Consider the following 16,769-nt stretch of genomic DNA (forward strand, 5'->3'; position numbering starts at 1 on the left):
GGGCAAAAAATAGCCCAGAAGCTAAAAAGACTATACCGCTGACCACCTAAGATGGCGGTCAGAAAAGTGTTGAAATTTCAGGGGGAAAAATGGTGGCTATGAACAGATACCCTTCGAGCCCACGGCCTGACCTCTGAACATGGACCAGGCTGCAGGGGAAGGATGATCCTTATTTAAAAAATTACGCTCTATGCAGATGAGCAAATGTGCAAATATACAGTGTTGCTTCCCATAAAAATCCACAGTTTAAACAGATTCAAATGAGGCTAAAAACATTTCAATATATTCTATAAAAAGCCTGATTTTGGGGTGGACTGAGTGGATTACAATCATGCGTTCTCAGCGGTAGAAAAGGTGCTGGTACCATACCATATGGACCACAGATAGCCAGTATACAATTCAGACTTACACTATGAATGCCCACTCATATTACAAAGCCTACCTCAGGTCAGTTCCAATCTCAGAAGAGTCTCTACTGTGAATGAGTAACAGTGTACATACACCTGACCATGCAAGGTAGCAGTATCACATGTGCGTACATTTTTACATGTAATCAGCCCAGAGCCTCTTACTTTAGGTGTGCAGAAGCAGCCTGATCTTAAAAGGCAGACACTGGTGGTTAGCCCTGTCAGTCCAATTACCATGAATTTACAGTGAGTGAGACTCAGGTACTAAGATTGAAAACACTGTGTCACATAAAGTGGTTTCCTGAAGTTCTAAGTGCATTTCAGGTTCAATAATAGAGACAAATGTATCCATCCATGTGTGAGTGATGTGCACAACATACAAATAGGGATATCCATTAGAATTAATAATAATATGTATGATTCATATCGTATACCTTATCCCGTGTATTCACAAACTAGGTTGGCTGAAAATGTAATTTGCAATTAAATATACTACTTCAATATGCTTTCTGATTACGTGCATGTCGTAAACTCACCCTTCCAATCTGACATCTGGTAGACTACGGTTGAGGGCGATCATGTCACTGGCCATCAAGTTAAACTGATTGATTTTAAAAAGCTCTTTCATCTTCTCTTGATCATTATTCGGAATGAGGACAGCCTTTCCCAACTCTCCAGGTCCTTCCTGAACTCTTGAAATAACAGCTGAAATGGGAAATTGGAAGATAGAACATGAGTATCATTGTAACATTGCTCATCTGCTTGTAATAATATTGTGATCTTTCCATTCACAATTCTTTGAAAACGGATCAACTCAACTATGCAATATTTCACACATGCTGAGCCGACATAAGAAAAATAGTCATTCCACATTAGAAGTATTTGTATATGTTTGGAATTAAAAAAAGTAATCACAGACATGCTAGTTTACTGGCCCCAGTCGGCCATCATCCCTGTGATAACCTCCAATCATGGTGAGTCATGATTTGTGACCTACCTCATTAATATTCACATAGTAGGTCAGATTCCAAACCATTTTGGTTCAAAATGTTATGAACTTACCTTTAAGTCAGTTCTTAAAGTTATTTAATGTTTGCAAACTGCAGCCAGTATTTTGAGAACAGACCTTGACCATCACGAGAATTGACATTATGGGTGGGAGAAACTCTCTGAGTTTCACTACAAGAAAACTCTAGTCACCATTTTTGTTGGTAGCCATTCCTCCATGCTTTCCCAGCATGCTACAAAAGGACACAAACAGGTTTTCCCTTAAAAACCTCTTTCCCTTGAGAGAAAAAGCACCTCCATTTAAAAAGGTCAGCTTAGTGGGACATGATTAAACAAATCTTGCTCTGTATATTAGTTAACATTTTCCACAAATATATGAAAGTAGACAGGTTTATTCTGGATAAAATGGCCTCACACAGTCCTTCCCAACCAGCCAGCCAAACCAAGTGACTTGTGTTGTACTGCCACGTAGAAACTTCACCCACAATTCTAGCATGATATAGGTAACATTCTTGAACTGAAATCTACCTCAACACAAGATGTAACATGTCCCCCTTACAGACTTGAAAATACAAAGCAACAATGAAATAAAACTTTAACACAAAGAAATTAAGAATTAAACCATAATGCAATGCATTGAAATACCAAAACAAAAAAAGACTTGATGAAAACCCAAGAGTGTTAACAAGTGTTCATTTAACAAAATCTCTCAAATATTCAGGAGCTCTGGGGAACCTTTGTGTTCTTCTTGGTTCCTGTGTGACCCTATGGATCCCATCTCCTTTGTTTTCAACCAGCCTCCACCTCCAATGTTCTCTGCTCTGACCCTAATAATGGGAATCTCCCTGACGTGCTTGTTTAAGATCACACCATCATCCACTAAAATGAAATTACTACAACTGCCCTCCTCTTTCATATTCACAAGACTTACTTTGCCCTATCATGCCACATTCCTCTAACTGCACCGTTTTCTACTTTTCAATACCACAAACCAATGATGCACTTCTTTAACTTTAAATGGCCTTCAAAATTTCTTCCAATCACCTGTTACTCCTCCTGATCTCACCTTCACATAACCTCCCACGTGAATATTTCACCTGCTTCTTTTTTTCCTCCTCTCTTCTCGGGGAATGGTTATCAGTCTCATCACTTAACAAACATTTCATCCATGCTGGCAGCCTCTTAGTACCAGCTTTTTTGCCCCACATCAATTCTAAGGGAATTGCTCCCGTAATACTATTCTTAGTTGTACGGTAAGCCCATACCGATCCAAAATTGATGATTTGACATCTCTTCTATTGGCCACTGCCATTTGAATAGCACCTTTCACTATAGGGTTAGCTCTCTCTACAACTGGCCCTGGGGCTGGTCTGACAAAAGTGCCTGGGCTGCTTTGTGTTCCCAGTCTGGCCCTGCTGGTTCCCTCCAGGATTTATATTCTTTGGTAACAGACACACTTTAGGCCACTCCTGTACAAACATACACTTTGGTATAATTGTGTCTGGCGAGCCTGAGTCCACCATGAACTTCACATCTTTGCCTTTAATCCTGAAATTTGCTTTTGGTCCAATACATCTCCTTAAACCTTCTATTGAATCATGAAAGTATACAATCAATTCTATCCTCTTTTGAATCATCAATACATACAATTCTATCCTCTTTGTCTACATTTCACTCCCACTTCCTTTACACTCTTCTTGTATCACAGCAAGTTTTGGTTTGGAGTTCACTCTACACATACATGCAATGGGCAGTCTTCATCTACTCCTAAACATCCCTTAAATTCTGAATTGTGGCAGCTACTCCCACTCCTAAAACACCTTTTGTTATTTGACTTGTGAAGAGTTCCTGTTTTACCAGCGGGATAATCATGATTCACAGGTGCTACCACCTCTCTCCTATTGTTCTTTTCTATGCATGTGACATCACTGGTCCCTCTATCCCTCTTTTCCATTTCCTTCATGCTGAATTTTGTTCTTACACTGCAGAATTAGTTGATCACGTATCAACTTGTCAGTCATTTGAAAGATAACTCCCTCAATCTGAAAACAAAGTCATCCACAGATAGACCTGTTTTTTGTGGTTGTGTACAAAATTAGAATCTATTCATAAAATACTCAGAGGGCCACATTATGAGGTTGGCGGTCTGAGGACCACCACTCTTGTGCTGATGGTCAGACCACCGCAACTTTGGCAGTTCGACCGCCCAATTGCAACATTGTTCCCAACGGCATGACGGTGGTTGGGCTTGTAACCAGCCAGGGCGGCGCTGAACTCAGGGCCACCTGGATGGTTACAACCCCTCTTTCCACCAGCCTTTTCATGGCGGGGACACTGCCAGGAAAAGGCCGGTGGAAAGCCAGTGCTGAGGGCCACAGGAGGGCCCTGCACTGTCCATGGCACGGACAGTGCAGGGGCCCCCCTGCCCACACCGTCGGAATGCGCACTGTCTGCTTTGCGAGGGTGTTGGAGTGTTAGGCTATTGGCCTATGCTCCCTTAGAGAAGCCAAGACCAATATTCTAACACTGTTCCCACCGGTCAGCCCAGCGGGAACACATATTACAATGCTCCCACTGGTTAGTTGGGAAAGTGCAGTGGAACTAAAAATATTAGGTGAGTACTACTAGTGTTTTGCTGCTTTTCTCTGGTCAGGCTGCGTTATACTATGGTTCTGCGAGACAGTGCATGCTCAGTCACTGTGCCATGCAGACTTTCCCTCTTCATTGCTGCAGCTCTGTTGCTGGTGCAAGGCAATGCACACATGTTCTCACCGTGCCACAGTCCTTTGCCTCATCCTATGGCTCTCCTGCTGTGCCTCCTGTGGCTCTTGTGCTGCACCTGGATCTTGTTCGCGGCTGTGTGACACAATGAGCGCATAATGTGATGCACCTCTTTGCGTCCTCCTGTGGCTCTCATGCCATGATGTGCCTCCTGTGGCTCTTGTGGCGCACTTGGATCTTTTGCTTGCGTGTGACACAGTAAACGGGTAGACCGTGAGCGGCGTGATTAAGAGTTACAGGCACACTGAGGATGGCATTATACAAGTACTAGGGGCGGCCAGCCGAAACTAATGTCAAAAAGTGTTATGAAAGTGTTTGAGGCAGCCAAGCATATATCAAAGTCAATTTCTCTAGAATACCTTTTTTCATTGTGACATTCTGTTCTTGAAGTGTGAAGAACTCTTCACAAATGGGTTCCTTGGACCACAGGCCGATTTAAGTGCTGAGCTGGAAATCGTCAACAAAAGCTTGTAGCTAAAATGCTCCACAACTAACTACGAAGGTAGACTGCTTTATTCTTGCTAAACAGCCTCACGCAGTCCTACCCTACCAGCCACCCAAACCAACTGACTTGTGTGGAACGTCGACATAGAACCTTCACACACAATTCTAACATGACAGAGGTAACATTCTTGAACTGGAATCTACTCCAACACATGATATAATATTCTGCCACTAAGAGGGAAGGAGCTGATATGAAAACCAGTACTTGACAGAGACATATTTGGAGGAAAGGCAGGGTAAGAGAAAGAGAAACAGAGACAGAGCGAGAGACAGAGAATGAGAATGTGAGAAAGAGACAGAATTCTACTGCAACTACAGTGACCTGTCATATTATACAGACCAAGGAGCACCTCAACCACCGAAATGTTTACAAAACATATGCATTGTGACAGGTAGTTTTGAACATTATTTCTCTGGGAAAATGTGATGAATAGATTGTAAGCCCAAAAATAAAAATATATACATTTTATATTTATATTTTCCATGTAATATTTCAATTTCTCGGCTCTTGTATAGCATGTGTTTTACTATAAAACACAGTCAAATAGTAGCAGCTTTATTTAAACAAATCAAAACAGTGAGTTGAGCCATGACAATTTCATTCTATGTCCTTACATTTCTTTAAGGGCATATTCCGGCGCCAACAGATATTGGATCTACCCTCAAAACTATATAATAAACTTCTCTCTGTTTCACAGTGCAGTTAAGATTCCTACCCATTCATGAACTCATTGAAAACTACATATTCTAACACTCAAACCTCCCACTCTGGCCCATGTCTCTTTTCTAATGAATCATGGAGGTGATCTGATTGGAGGTTTCTGCAATAAAAATTGTCAGACATTTTATAACTTAAATTGTACCCTGGTGTCTATGTTAGCTTAGAGCAAGTTAGTGAAGATAAATGCATATGCTTTGGTTTTGAAGGAACATATACCTACATTAGACTTCAAAGAATAATCGGTTTGATCAATCTAGGCACACTATAGTACACAAAGCAATAACTTAGCCTTCTAAGTGATCTTTAAGACATCAAAACATCCATGTCAAATGAGAAAACAAAAGCAAGAGAAGATCACTAGGACAGCAGATACCCACCAATGTTTCCACTATAATGCCACAACAAAGCATCATTTAACACGCCCAAATGAATACATTGCTCATCACAAACAACCATATTATTTGTTCCACACCTGCAAAAAATAAACAGGGATTAGAAGGACAAGCCGTTGTCCCTGCTCATGCATCACCAACATAAATAAATGTTTCAAGATAGTGCCTGTCCTTTGCTTTGCCTTTATCCACTCCAATGTTTGGAATTTCTCCTGGGTTTATGTGGGCAGTTTCTTGAGGATATCTAAGCTGAAAATGAAGGTGCTGGTTTGGTCACCTTTGGAAGCATCTTCGAACTTCTGGATGACAGGAGTTAGAATGGATGGTTTCTGTGATGTATTGGTACTTTTTCAGTATTGATCATACACAATGTTTGAAGGTGCACATCTGGTTCTGTGCTTCTTCCCACACATCTAGATAGGCAGAGTTTGCATGGTAGGATTGCAGTTTCTTCTTGTGCAGATCTACTTAAATTAGAAGGTTTCTGAGCCCTGAATGAAGGAGGAGATTTGTTGCTCTATCTTTAGTTCATCTTTGCTTGTTTTCTGCTTCGTCTGCATGATAATGAAACTCTTAATGCTATAACAATTCAATCTTTGAATACAGATACTTAAATCTTTTCTGCCTTTTGTTGCACTAACTGACATAAATTAACCAGGCTATTGCAATGCATTATTCTTTCTATTCTCAGATTAATTATTGATAAGGCAGTGTTAGAACACAATGTAAATAATTGAACTCTGATGCTTTGGCCTCAAAAGAGAAGGAAAAACAATCTGAGATGAGATAGCTGATGAAGGTGGCTGGCAAAGCTCCTATTACGGCTTGCCTTTCTTGATCCAGTTCTCACTATTCTGATTTGTGTGTGTGATATACAGAGACTAAACATAACTGATAGATTGTGGCTATTTAGCCGCTGCCAGGTAAACCGTGAATTTTCTCAGCAATTTATCTACTCTCTAGCTGAATAGCAGAGGCTACTTACTATTTGGACAACTGATTTACAAATAGCACAGAAATGCCACTAATTACCTGGCTGCTGGCTAAATAGTAGCCATTGTACATGTTTGTCCAGTGGCCATGCAACTAGCATGGAAGCATCAATTGCGTACTGTTTGTTTACCAGCCTTTCAAATAGCAAAGATTCTTCATTATATTCCTAGCCATTGATTAAATAGCAGAAACTATGTACTATTTGGCCAGCAGCCATGCATAAATCAAAGAAACATCCGAACTTACCCTGCTGTTGGCTAAATAGCAGAGAATCAGTACTTTTGGTTTGTCAGCCTTGCAAATAGCAAAGAAACTTCACTATTTACCTAGCTGCCTACTAAACAGCAGACATCATGCCTGGCTAGTGGCTAAGCAAAATGCAGATGCACTCCACAATTTACCTAAATAGTTGAAAGTATGTAGCATTATGTCTAGCATAGATTTCAACGGGCACTTGCGGCCAGGTAGAATTGCAAACAATGAGTGGACACAATTGTCACTCATTTCCTTATACAAGTTATTGCTGGCTTAAATGCAATTTGCATTTTAACAGCACTAACTCATAGATCTAGGGCCTTAATACCTCATGAAGAGAATGTTTGAATGTTTCCAAGCTAATGTAGCAGACATAGTGGAGTGCTCTTGCTCCTTTAAGTTTATATGGAAAGGTAGCTAATCATAAACATGATTGGATCATTTGCAAGACTAGGTAAAGCTGTTTAGTCTTCGAGAGCTATAAACGTGCTCTTACTTGCAAAGCTATGCGAATGCATTAGGTCCGGATAAAGGACTATCAAAAGGTTCCATGCTATCAAAGTACCTCTTTTCCTGCCCTGACTGTTCATGAAACAAATCAGTACATTTTGGAATTTGTAATTCTGATTACATTCAACTAAACAAATCAGACCAAAAAAACATGAGAGCGATTATTTGAAAAAACAAAGACCAGTACTGAAATTACTATGGGGGTCATTCTGGCCGGGGCCAGGGTTGGAGGGAGCACCGCCAACAGGCTGGCGGTGCTCCACAGGGTATTCTGACCGCGGCGGTTCAGCCGCGGCCAGAAAGGGAAAACCGGCGGTCTCCCGCCGGTTTTCCGCAGCCCTGGGAATCCCCCATGGCGGCGCAGCTTGCTGCGCCGCCATGGGGGATTCTGACACCCCATACCGCCATCCTGTTCCTGGCGGTTCGCCCGCCAGGAACAGGATGGCGGTATGGGGTGTCGTGGGGCCCCTGGGGGCCCCTGCAGTGCCCATGCCAATGGCATGGGCACTGCAGGGGCCCCCGTAAGAGGGCCCCACTTTGTATTTCAGTGTCTGCCTTGCAGACACTGAAATACGCGACGGGTGCCACTGCACCCGTCGCACCTTCCCACTCCGCCGGCTCAATTCTGAGCCGGCGTCCACGTGGGAAGGATGATTTGCACTGGGCTGGCGGGCGGCCTTTTGGCGGTCGCCCGCCAGCCCAGTGCAAATCCCAAAATACCCTCAGCGGTCTTTCGACCGCGGAGCAGTATTTTGGAGGGGGGAACTCTGGCGGGCGGCCTCCGCCGCCCGCCAGGGTGAGAATCACCCCCTATATCTCAGTGATAAGGTTCCATCTGACAATGCAAGCCAAATAGGGTTTGTGGAACAAGTTGCATAAGGCATCTTATGCAAGTTACCAACTCAGTACCCTGGAGTGGTTTCATTCCAATCTTAAAACAGAAGTAAGAAAACTATGGGGGTTATTCCAACTTTGGAGGAGGTGGTAATCCGTCCCAAATGTGATGGATTTACCACCAGCCGTATTACGAGTTCCATAGGATATAATGGACTCGGAATACGGCTGGTGGTATATCTGTCACTTTACCGTCACTTTTGGGACGGATTACCACTTCCTCCAAAGTTGGAATAACCCCCTATATGTCTTTAAAAAAATGAATTTATGTACTTAGTCAAGTGTTAGCATATATACATATTTGTTTGTCAGAAGCCTTCGTAGCAAGTGAATATTGTCTAGATTAAACAACTCACTGGTTAGCAATGATATCATTATGTGAGTCTAATTCCTTTAAAAAGAAGTGTCAGGGACAGTTGGTCAAGGATATATACTGCACAATTTGATTACCAGCTTTGTCATTCAAAAACGGAGCTTCTCTGCATTGACTTTGTAGATCTGTTGACGCAGCAGGTATTCCAAACTTGTTTGTTTTGATTATCCTGTCAATAAACACTATAGAGTTCTTTACCAAATAGTGAAGCACTGATTACATAAGCCATTACTAAGACTACAGAGTCAATATATATATAACTATGTAGGTGTGCTGTGATTGATTTACAGTGCCTCTTATATTTCCTGCATGTCAATACATAAGATGCATGTATTCATTCAGAAGGCTGCTTTCTATGTTCATAGGCTGGCAGAATCTTGTAGTATTAACGACAAATGTGCTGGGGAAAAATTTAGAAACACTTGAAATGTTCTCCGAATAACCAAATAAGAGATGGAGAGTGGGAAAATAAAGGAGTGTGATCATTACATTACAATCCCAAGATCACAACAGTTGAATTAAATTGACAGGAAAAAAGTCTTCTGCATGACTTTGAAATGCTATACCTTCGTACATGTCAGTTATTCTTGATAGAACTCAACATTTATGCAAGTCATCTAGAAGTTCTCCATTCTTTTACATTTTTGTTCGGTGGTGTTCTGATGGTTACAAGACACTCAAATTGCATCCTTTCTGAGTGAGACTAGATAAAGGCCCATCAGCTCTGAATATACAGTGACAGGTCCTAATAGCAGCAGCTTAATATATTGCATGTGCAAGATACATGTAACCTGTACCACTGTGGGGAGATTGCCTAACGGCTGTACAGTCCTCCAAACTGTGATTTATTGCCTTTGTCGTATATGGAAGCTCAGTACCTGTGGTTTACTGATAATATGGTGAATGGCTGGATTCATCTGATCCCTGATCAGTAGGCTTTCTTAGTCCATAGTGGACATGCTAGCCTGCACGTATTGCTTCCTAAGTCCACTTTCCTGATACCAGTAGTAGCTGGTGGATTAGGAGAAAGCTGCCAATACATTCTTTTGGCACATTAGTTTCCCACTTGCATTAGTGAACCCCAATAATCCCCCTCTTTATAGGCTGCCTCAAGTACCTGAGGCAATGGGAACGCATGGAGAGGGTGGTCCTGGAATCAATAAATCAACCTGGGCAAGTCCATACCTGTCTGGTGCGATTGTGGCTTCACAATCCAAGAAGGTGAACAACAAAAAGAAGAAGCCATTCTCTGGGATTGTACTATTTTATATTCCAATATTTGTATAATGCTTCATGCCCCTGATAAGGCCCCAAAGCACTTCTGGTTTGTTAGCTAAAAAGCAACAATGTTTGTTGTGCATAGTTGATAATGTGTAGCCAATGGAGAAAATATTAGGGGAGGGTCAGAAACAGGAGTGTAGCTTGGTCAGTAAGACTGTTGGGAGGTGTGAGCATCAGATTTTCCAACAATCAAGCTGGCATATAATGTTTAAATACATTGTAAGACAAGCAGGGTGCATGAGAGGGGCCTAAGGGGCAGTGGTAGGAGAGAGGAATGTGGAGAAATCACCATATTTTGTACAATAACCAATATTTTTGAAGACTTTCAACACAAAGAGAGGGGGGGGTGCATTTTTGTCTGTGTGTATGTAAAATTTCCTGGTGAAATCTGACCGACATCTCACCATAACCAACAGAAAGAACCTGAATCCAACTATTTCTTGGAAAAATATTTATTTGGGGGGTGTCACACCCCAAACACCTACCCCTCCCTGAAGCTACACCCCTGGTCAGAAATGTGCTCTGATCTTCTCATAGAACTTGTGGTTATGCTGAGCATAAAGCATAGCATATTTAAGACATAGGGTTGTAGTGTCAGACCTTTACCTTCTTCTTAGTGATTGTGCTTGGTCGGTAGGTCATAGGTTTGTAATTTAGTCAACATTAAAAGTATTAGGTATCATGTGGGAGGTTCAGAGGAATGTTCCTAGTGCTTGACAAGAATTCTGAATGCGTGCTTGAGTATCAACTGTGACAGAAATGCATAAGGGATAGAGTCAATCTTGTGGATGCACACTAGTCTGACCTATGTATGATCATCTATGTATGAATATACATGGAAATCCCTCCAATAATAGCAAGAGCTACACTATGCATTAGTCCAGATTAACTTGATGTAGCCATAAAACAGACAGAATTCAAAATCAGAAAGTGGTACTAACTGAGTTGTCCCCCCAGTTCCCAGTTAAATTACCCTTATTATGGCAGTCAATGTTAGGTAATAGAACACTATAAATACTTTCTGAAAACATTGATACTATAATAACTGCTCTCCAAGTATTAGTCTATTTGTTCAGCATATTCAACTTGAATTTCCTGGAGGAAAGCTCGGGAAATATCACACTAGTTGATGTGGCATATATCTAGCTACATCATGACTAGTTCTCGAATATATAATCTTCAAAAGTAGAAACCACCACTTTATTAAAATGTCTCTCTTTTATTGTGCTAAAACTGTAACTTCACACTCAAGCATACTGGACATCTGAAGCTAAGAGCATATTCAAGAAAGCATATTCATATTTAAGCACCTGATTTGCATTTGATAGACATTATAGATTGGTTATATGTCTAAGAGAAAACTCTCAATGAGAAGAGTTCAGAACTCAACAGTGAACCAAAAGATACAACAACGTACTGTCGAGGCAGTGCTTTTCTTTGTAAAAAGAAGGTACTGTAAACTTACAGCAAAATGCAATACTGCACAGTTCAAGTAGAAATACAGTTACTGGGTTGCAATTTCATCTACGAATCTCAGTTAAGCGCAACACCCCTTATCGCACCCTGCCCCAACTCTACAGTTTCTCCTAATGTCTATGGTCCTTCATATGAAAAATGCACATAGTCATTCATTGACTGAATAATGAATGCAAAAGATCAAACGTTTGAGCTGCTAGTAGTTCACACAGGCAAAGCCTACGGTTCTTAAAGTAAGACTTCTTCTGCACATTAAGTTTCCCAGTTTTTTCATAGCTAGGCCCTCTTAACCAGCTCTGTGAAAATATGGCTGTTGTTGTGTTGGCAGGAGCATTCTGTGAACCTGCTCCTGTAGCAGTATCTTTGTTGAGGTAGGACTGTAGGGGCTGCTTTACTCAACACACAGGCCACTGGACAAGGATTAAAGTGGGAGGCCTGCATGGCAGGTGCTAATCTTCAGCAGGTGTGGCCTTCCAGACTGGGCCTTGATATTTACTTCATCTCAGCAGTTGCAGCCACTGATTGGCATGTCCAACAGGTTCTAATATTCAGCAGTTGTGGCCTCCCGGAGTACATCAGGGCTTCTGCATCAGAGGCAACAACAGTTCCTCTTTTGCGTTTTTGTAACAGAAAAAACATCAGGCAGCCAATCACTTTACAGATGATACAATATTGCTCTTTAGTTGAATGCCTTATGGAGTTTGCTACAGGGACCACTCACAGGAACCGGGAGACCCCTCAGGACACAGGTCGCCTCCTGGCTTTGCACTTTCTGGCAGTCAACTTCTACTGGGTGTTTCTTATGTGGGAAATGAACTGGGCTTCTCCTCCTCGACAGTCTCTCCTCTTGCACAGTCAGGCACTTCCCTTCCCTCTCAGAGAAGGCAGAAGACTTCTAAGAAGTAGGCAGGCCTTCTCCTCCTCCAGCAGGAAGTAAAGACTTAAGGTGATGTCTCTTCACCTCTGGGAGACTGGGTGGCATGCAGACACCAGCCCTGGCCACACAGCTGCATTTTTAGTCCTCTACAGAGCATGCATTTCCTTGGTCATGAAGAATTTGAAACTTGAACAAAGTTGGTGTCTTGGGTCCCTCGGAGAAGTGTCAAAGCAGGTGCTGTCCGACAAGAGTCTAACCTGGTAAAGGTAACACTAGGGCAGCACTCCACTATTAGGGAATCAAAAACTTTGAGCTTTTCCTGATTCTCTTTGATTCCACCCTACTGAAAGGGGAAAGAAAAAGGTGGCAGACATTTAGCTACATGCCAGAGATGACCACAGTCTCTTCTTTCTCTCAGGTAGGAATTGCCAAAGAAAATGAAGGACGTTATTCTTAAGGTGGAGGAGAAAGAGCATTCAGGCAACACACTGGGGATGACCACTGCAACTTCTTTCCCTCAGGACTGAAATAATTTCCTGAGAAAGATTGAGGTGGCAAGAGTCTAGAGGTATCAAGTACTTTCCAATGTGTGGATAATAGCTTTTCTACAAGGGAAGGAATGGGACTATCCCTAATTAAACTGAATTGAAACAAATGAGCTTGGAAAATGAAAGAATATTCCCTGTAAATAACAGAAAGACATAAGAATAAAAACTAGACAACTTTATTGCAAACATTGTAGAACATTGGACACTGTAAATAAGCAGAAACTTTTTGCCACCTCCATTCTCATGACCTACTGTTCAATCACTTTACATTCACACTTTTATATTGATTTTCCTGGTAGGGAATGTCTAGGATTTCAGAACTAGTTGTAGTGTTTCTCTTTCTCATGTCATTTTCTGTCTGTAACTCAGACACTGTCTTTGTGCAAGATAATGGCTATCACAGCCGGTAGCAAAGGAACAGACTCCAAGCTGGAGTACCGAAACAGAGGCACAAAGAAGTGTGAGATTTCTGAAAGTGCCTGTCATCAACTTTCCAAAAGCAGTCATCAGGCACAGGCAAAATGTCCTCACCTTCAACAACAAAAACTCCTGTCATAACCCTGACTCTGACTATCTATCAAATGCCATTGCTCAGGAAGAAATAATCAGAAGCACATTGCTAACACAAACGTCAATAAATTTCAACGGACAGACCTTTCTAAATTCTTCTTCACTTCAGTGTTGGATTTCCACATTTGATCCACAGGAATGTATTCAATGCAATATTACTTTCTGGGGAAGTTGTATCTACTTGGCATCACATGCCTTGGTAAATCCGAGGCCATCCCAAATGCATCCAACTTGCTTCAACAATCACACCCTCACTACAGTTTGCTACACATCCACCAGACATACAATTCCGCAACATCCACATAGAATATAGGAGAAAGAGTCTGGGAGACACAAAAAAGCAGAGCTTTTTGTATGTGAGGTCAGTAGACCGCGCTTTTCATTGACACAGAAAAAATGGTCACATGGTAATGTCTAGGTTTACCATTTTAATCCATGATTTGGTCCCCTCAGACTAATTTATTTAACAGAGATCTCAATCTTAGAAAAAATGCTTGTTTAGAGGCATGGGATATTGCTGACCAAGTAGAGGAATTTGGGCAACACCGATGTTTTCAACAAAGCAACTCTGCCAGTCATACTAAGGGTAATGCTATCCATCTTTCATCCTGTCCTGCTAGTTTCCCTATTGCCAAGGCATAATTATCTCTTGAAACTAGCGGTTTATCTGTGTTAAAAAAAACATGCCCAAATATTTAACTGAGTCTCTGAACCACCGTAGTGGGCATTCAGTAAATGGCTCGCAAGTAATGTCTGACAGAAGAATCATTTCAGATTTTCCCCAGTTGATATGTATGCCCGATAGACTCACAAACCTCAAGATCTCTCTAATTATGACTTCCAAAGAACTTTCTGTCTCTTTCACAACGCATGATATCATCTGCATATATCAACACAAGCACACACATATTCAGGAACACTAGCCACCTGTCCCGATGCTCCACCCTTAGCCATGATGCCAAAAGAAAAGGAGAAGGTGGACACCCCTGGTGGTTGCCTCTATATATGGGAAAGGGCTGGGAAATGTAGCCAATTACTCAGACCCTACTTGTAGGCTCAATAAATAAAAATCAAACTAGATCAAGATATAGGAGCTAACCCCCATTATTCAAAATACAGCTGGAACTCCCATTCCAGAGACTCATAGGCCCACTGTGGGTCAAGAAATACTGATAGGGACTTGATATCTGGCTGAATTTGATTAATAGAGCAAACAGAGTATGGAAAGTATTGAGAGTCACGATCCCTGGTATTAAGCCAAGCTGCTCTAGCAGGACCAAGCTCCTCACCAATGGATTCAGACAATTATCTATAACGCGGGCCAGAATTTTTATTGTCCAGGCTCATAAGCGATAAAAGGCTATAGGACTAAAATTCTGTTATGTCCTTCCTCAATTTTAGGATCACAGTAATTACTGCTTCTCGAGTCAAGAGTGGCAGTCTACTCAGCTCCAGTGCCTCTTGATACAAATCTGCTAGCTGTCGAACCAGCTATATCCTACATTCGATATAAAAAAAGGCATGAGGCACTCCTGACCACCATCACTGCTGGCACGATTCAACTGCCAATGTTTGTTCTAGTCTCCAAGCCATGTTTGCAGAGACTGTAGTGCTTCTTTCCAGCCGGTCTATGGGGGGCTGTTTCAAACACACCATCATGTGCAAAGGTCTCTCCCCAAACTCTCATGGCATACAGTCATGGGGCTGGCAGTAAGGAGGTCATGTTCTTTAGGATGTTAGAGCTGGGTGCCTTAGGCACTGCAAGTACACAGCCATCCCGAGCAGTGGTTGGTTCTGACCCAGCCCTAGATTTTATAGCCTCCTTCTGGACCTCAGAGATTTCACATCTTTCTCCAAGTTCATGGTTCAGATCAGCAAACCTCACCCCTATAAAACAATATGCTACTCTTTGTGAATGATCTTTTACACTTCTGTTGACATAAGAGCTCTCAGAGCTATCTCTGTCATCAATACAATGCTTTGGCTGGCCCTCAAACATTCAAGCATGTTCTTTTTGTCATAAATTAGAGCCTCTATTTCAGTATGCAGACAGCATCCATATTTTTCAATTTCAGTGCTACCTCTTCTAGTCCTCTGAGGCCCTCAGCTGACTATCTGAAACCTTACACTAATTCTGGTATTAGGACCTTCGGCCAGTGTCCTGTTATCCTTCACATTATTGTGCCTGCCCTTGAGTTTTGCCATTTTTCACTTTCCACTATCCCTCAAGACCCCAGACTTCCTGCCACTGAATAGTCTGTTCATCTCTTCACCAGCCCTCACAGACTACAGAGCCCACATGTTGCATACTGATTAGCACAGAAAACCAATTATGGTTGTTAAAATGTCACTATTATATTCAGAATCCTTAGCTTGTGATTTTTAAAGTTGGTCCTAAGAGTCCAGCTGTCACTCCCAGACCACTTCTGTGTGATCTCTGCTGGCCTCACAGCTCTTCAAACCCTTTCTTCAGCTTTAAAATCCCACAATCAGTTTTGAAATTCCTCTAACAGCCAAGAGTTTTGAAGACTTCTCTACAATTCTTAGGATTGAGAGTCTCATAGCTCGCCTTTCAAACATTTTGCCTGAATATGTGCCACCAACATCCTTCAACATGCTCAGTGAGTTTTTGCAGACCACTCATCTTGTGCTTAGGCTCCCACTGCTGGTCTTCGTTCTCAGTGCTAACATAGCAGACAATAGGAGCACATAGTTACTCAGAGTTCCTCAATGGGCCATCCAAGTCAAACTATCTGTAGCCTCCATGGCCATCTCTCATGTTTGTCAGAGCAGTCTTATGATCGTGAGCACCCCTATGCTGATTGTCATAGCCACATCACCCCCTTTGTTAGCCATTATCCATTTTTGCCGACTTCAGCAGTCTGAGTTTCCCAAACCTTTCTGCCATCCTTCAAAAACCACCCTCCTTTTTTCACCAATCCATCTTTAGACACACTCCCCCTGCCAAGCTTCAGTCCCTATGCCCTCTATCCTACCAACAGAACACAGTGCATTAGATGGCATCTGCTATCACTCAGCATATAGAATGTAGTAGTCCTGTTTTTTTAGTCGCTGATTTTTCAGGAAATACATAAGATACGCTGTAATAGTGGGCTAAAAATGTGGGGGCTTCTAGGGTTTAACTTCAAAAGACACATGAATAAGAACTGTTTACAAAA

The 16,769-nt window shown here is 41.9% G+C and overlaps 1 protein-coding gene across 2 annotated transcripts in view; it reads right to left on the reverse strand.

The window, feature by feature from the left end:
- GALNT13 (polypeptide N-acetylgalactosaminyltransferase 13) overlaps window positions 1–16,769 on the reverse strand; it is a 1,141,430-nt gene that overhangs the window by 880,134 nt on the left and 244,527 nt on the right. For both annotated transcript variants that reach the window (XM_069225168.1, XM_069225167.1), the window contains exon 2: window positions 944–1,112. In XM_069225168.1, the coding sequence (XP_069081269.1) occupies window positions 944–1,112 (169 nt within the window). The remainder of the gene's footprint in view (window positions 1–943; window positions 1,113–16,769) is intronic.

Source organism: Pleurodeles waltl, chromosome 3_1 (assembly GCF_031143425.1).
Source record: "Pleurodeles waltl isolate 20211129_DDA chromosome 3_1, aPleWal1.hap1.20221129, whole genome shotgun sequence".
Taxonomy (NCBI): Eukaryota; Metazoa; Chordata; class Amphibia; order Caudata; family Salamandridae; genus Pleurodeles; species Pleurodeles waltl.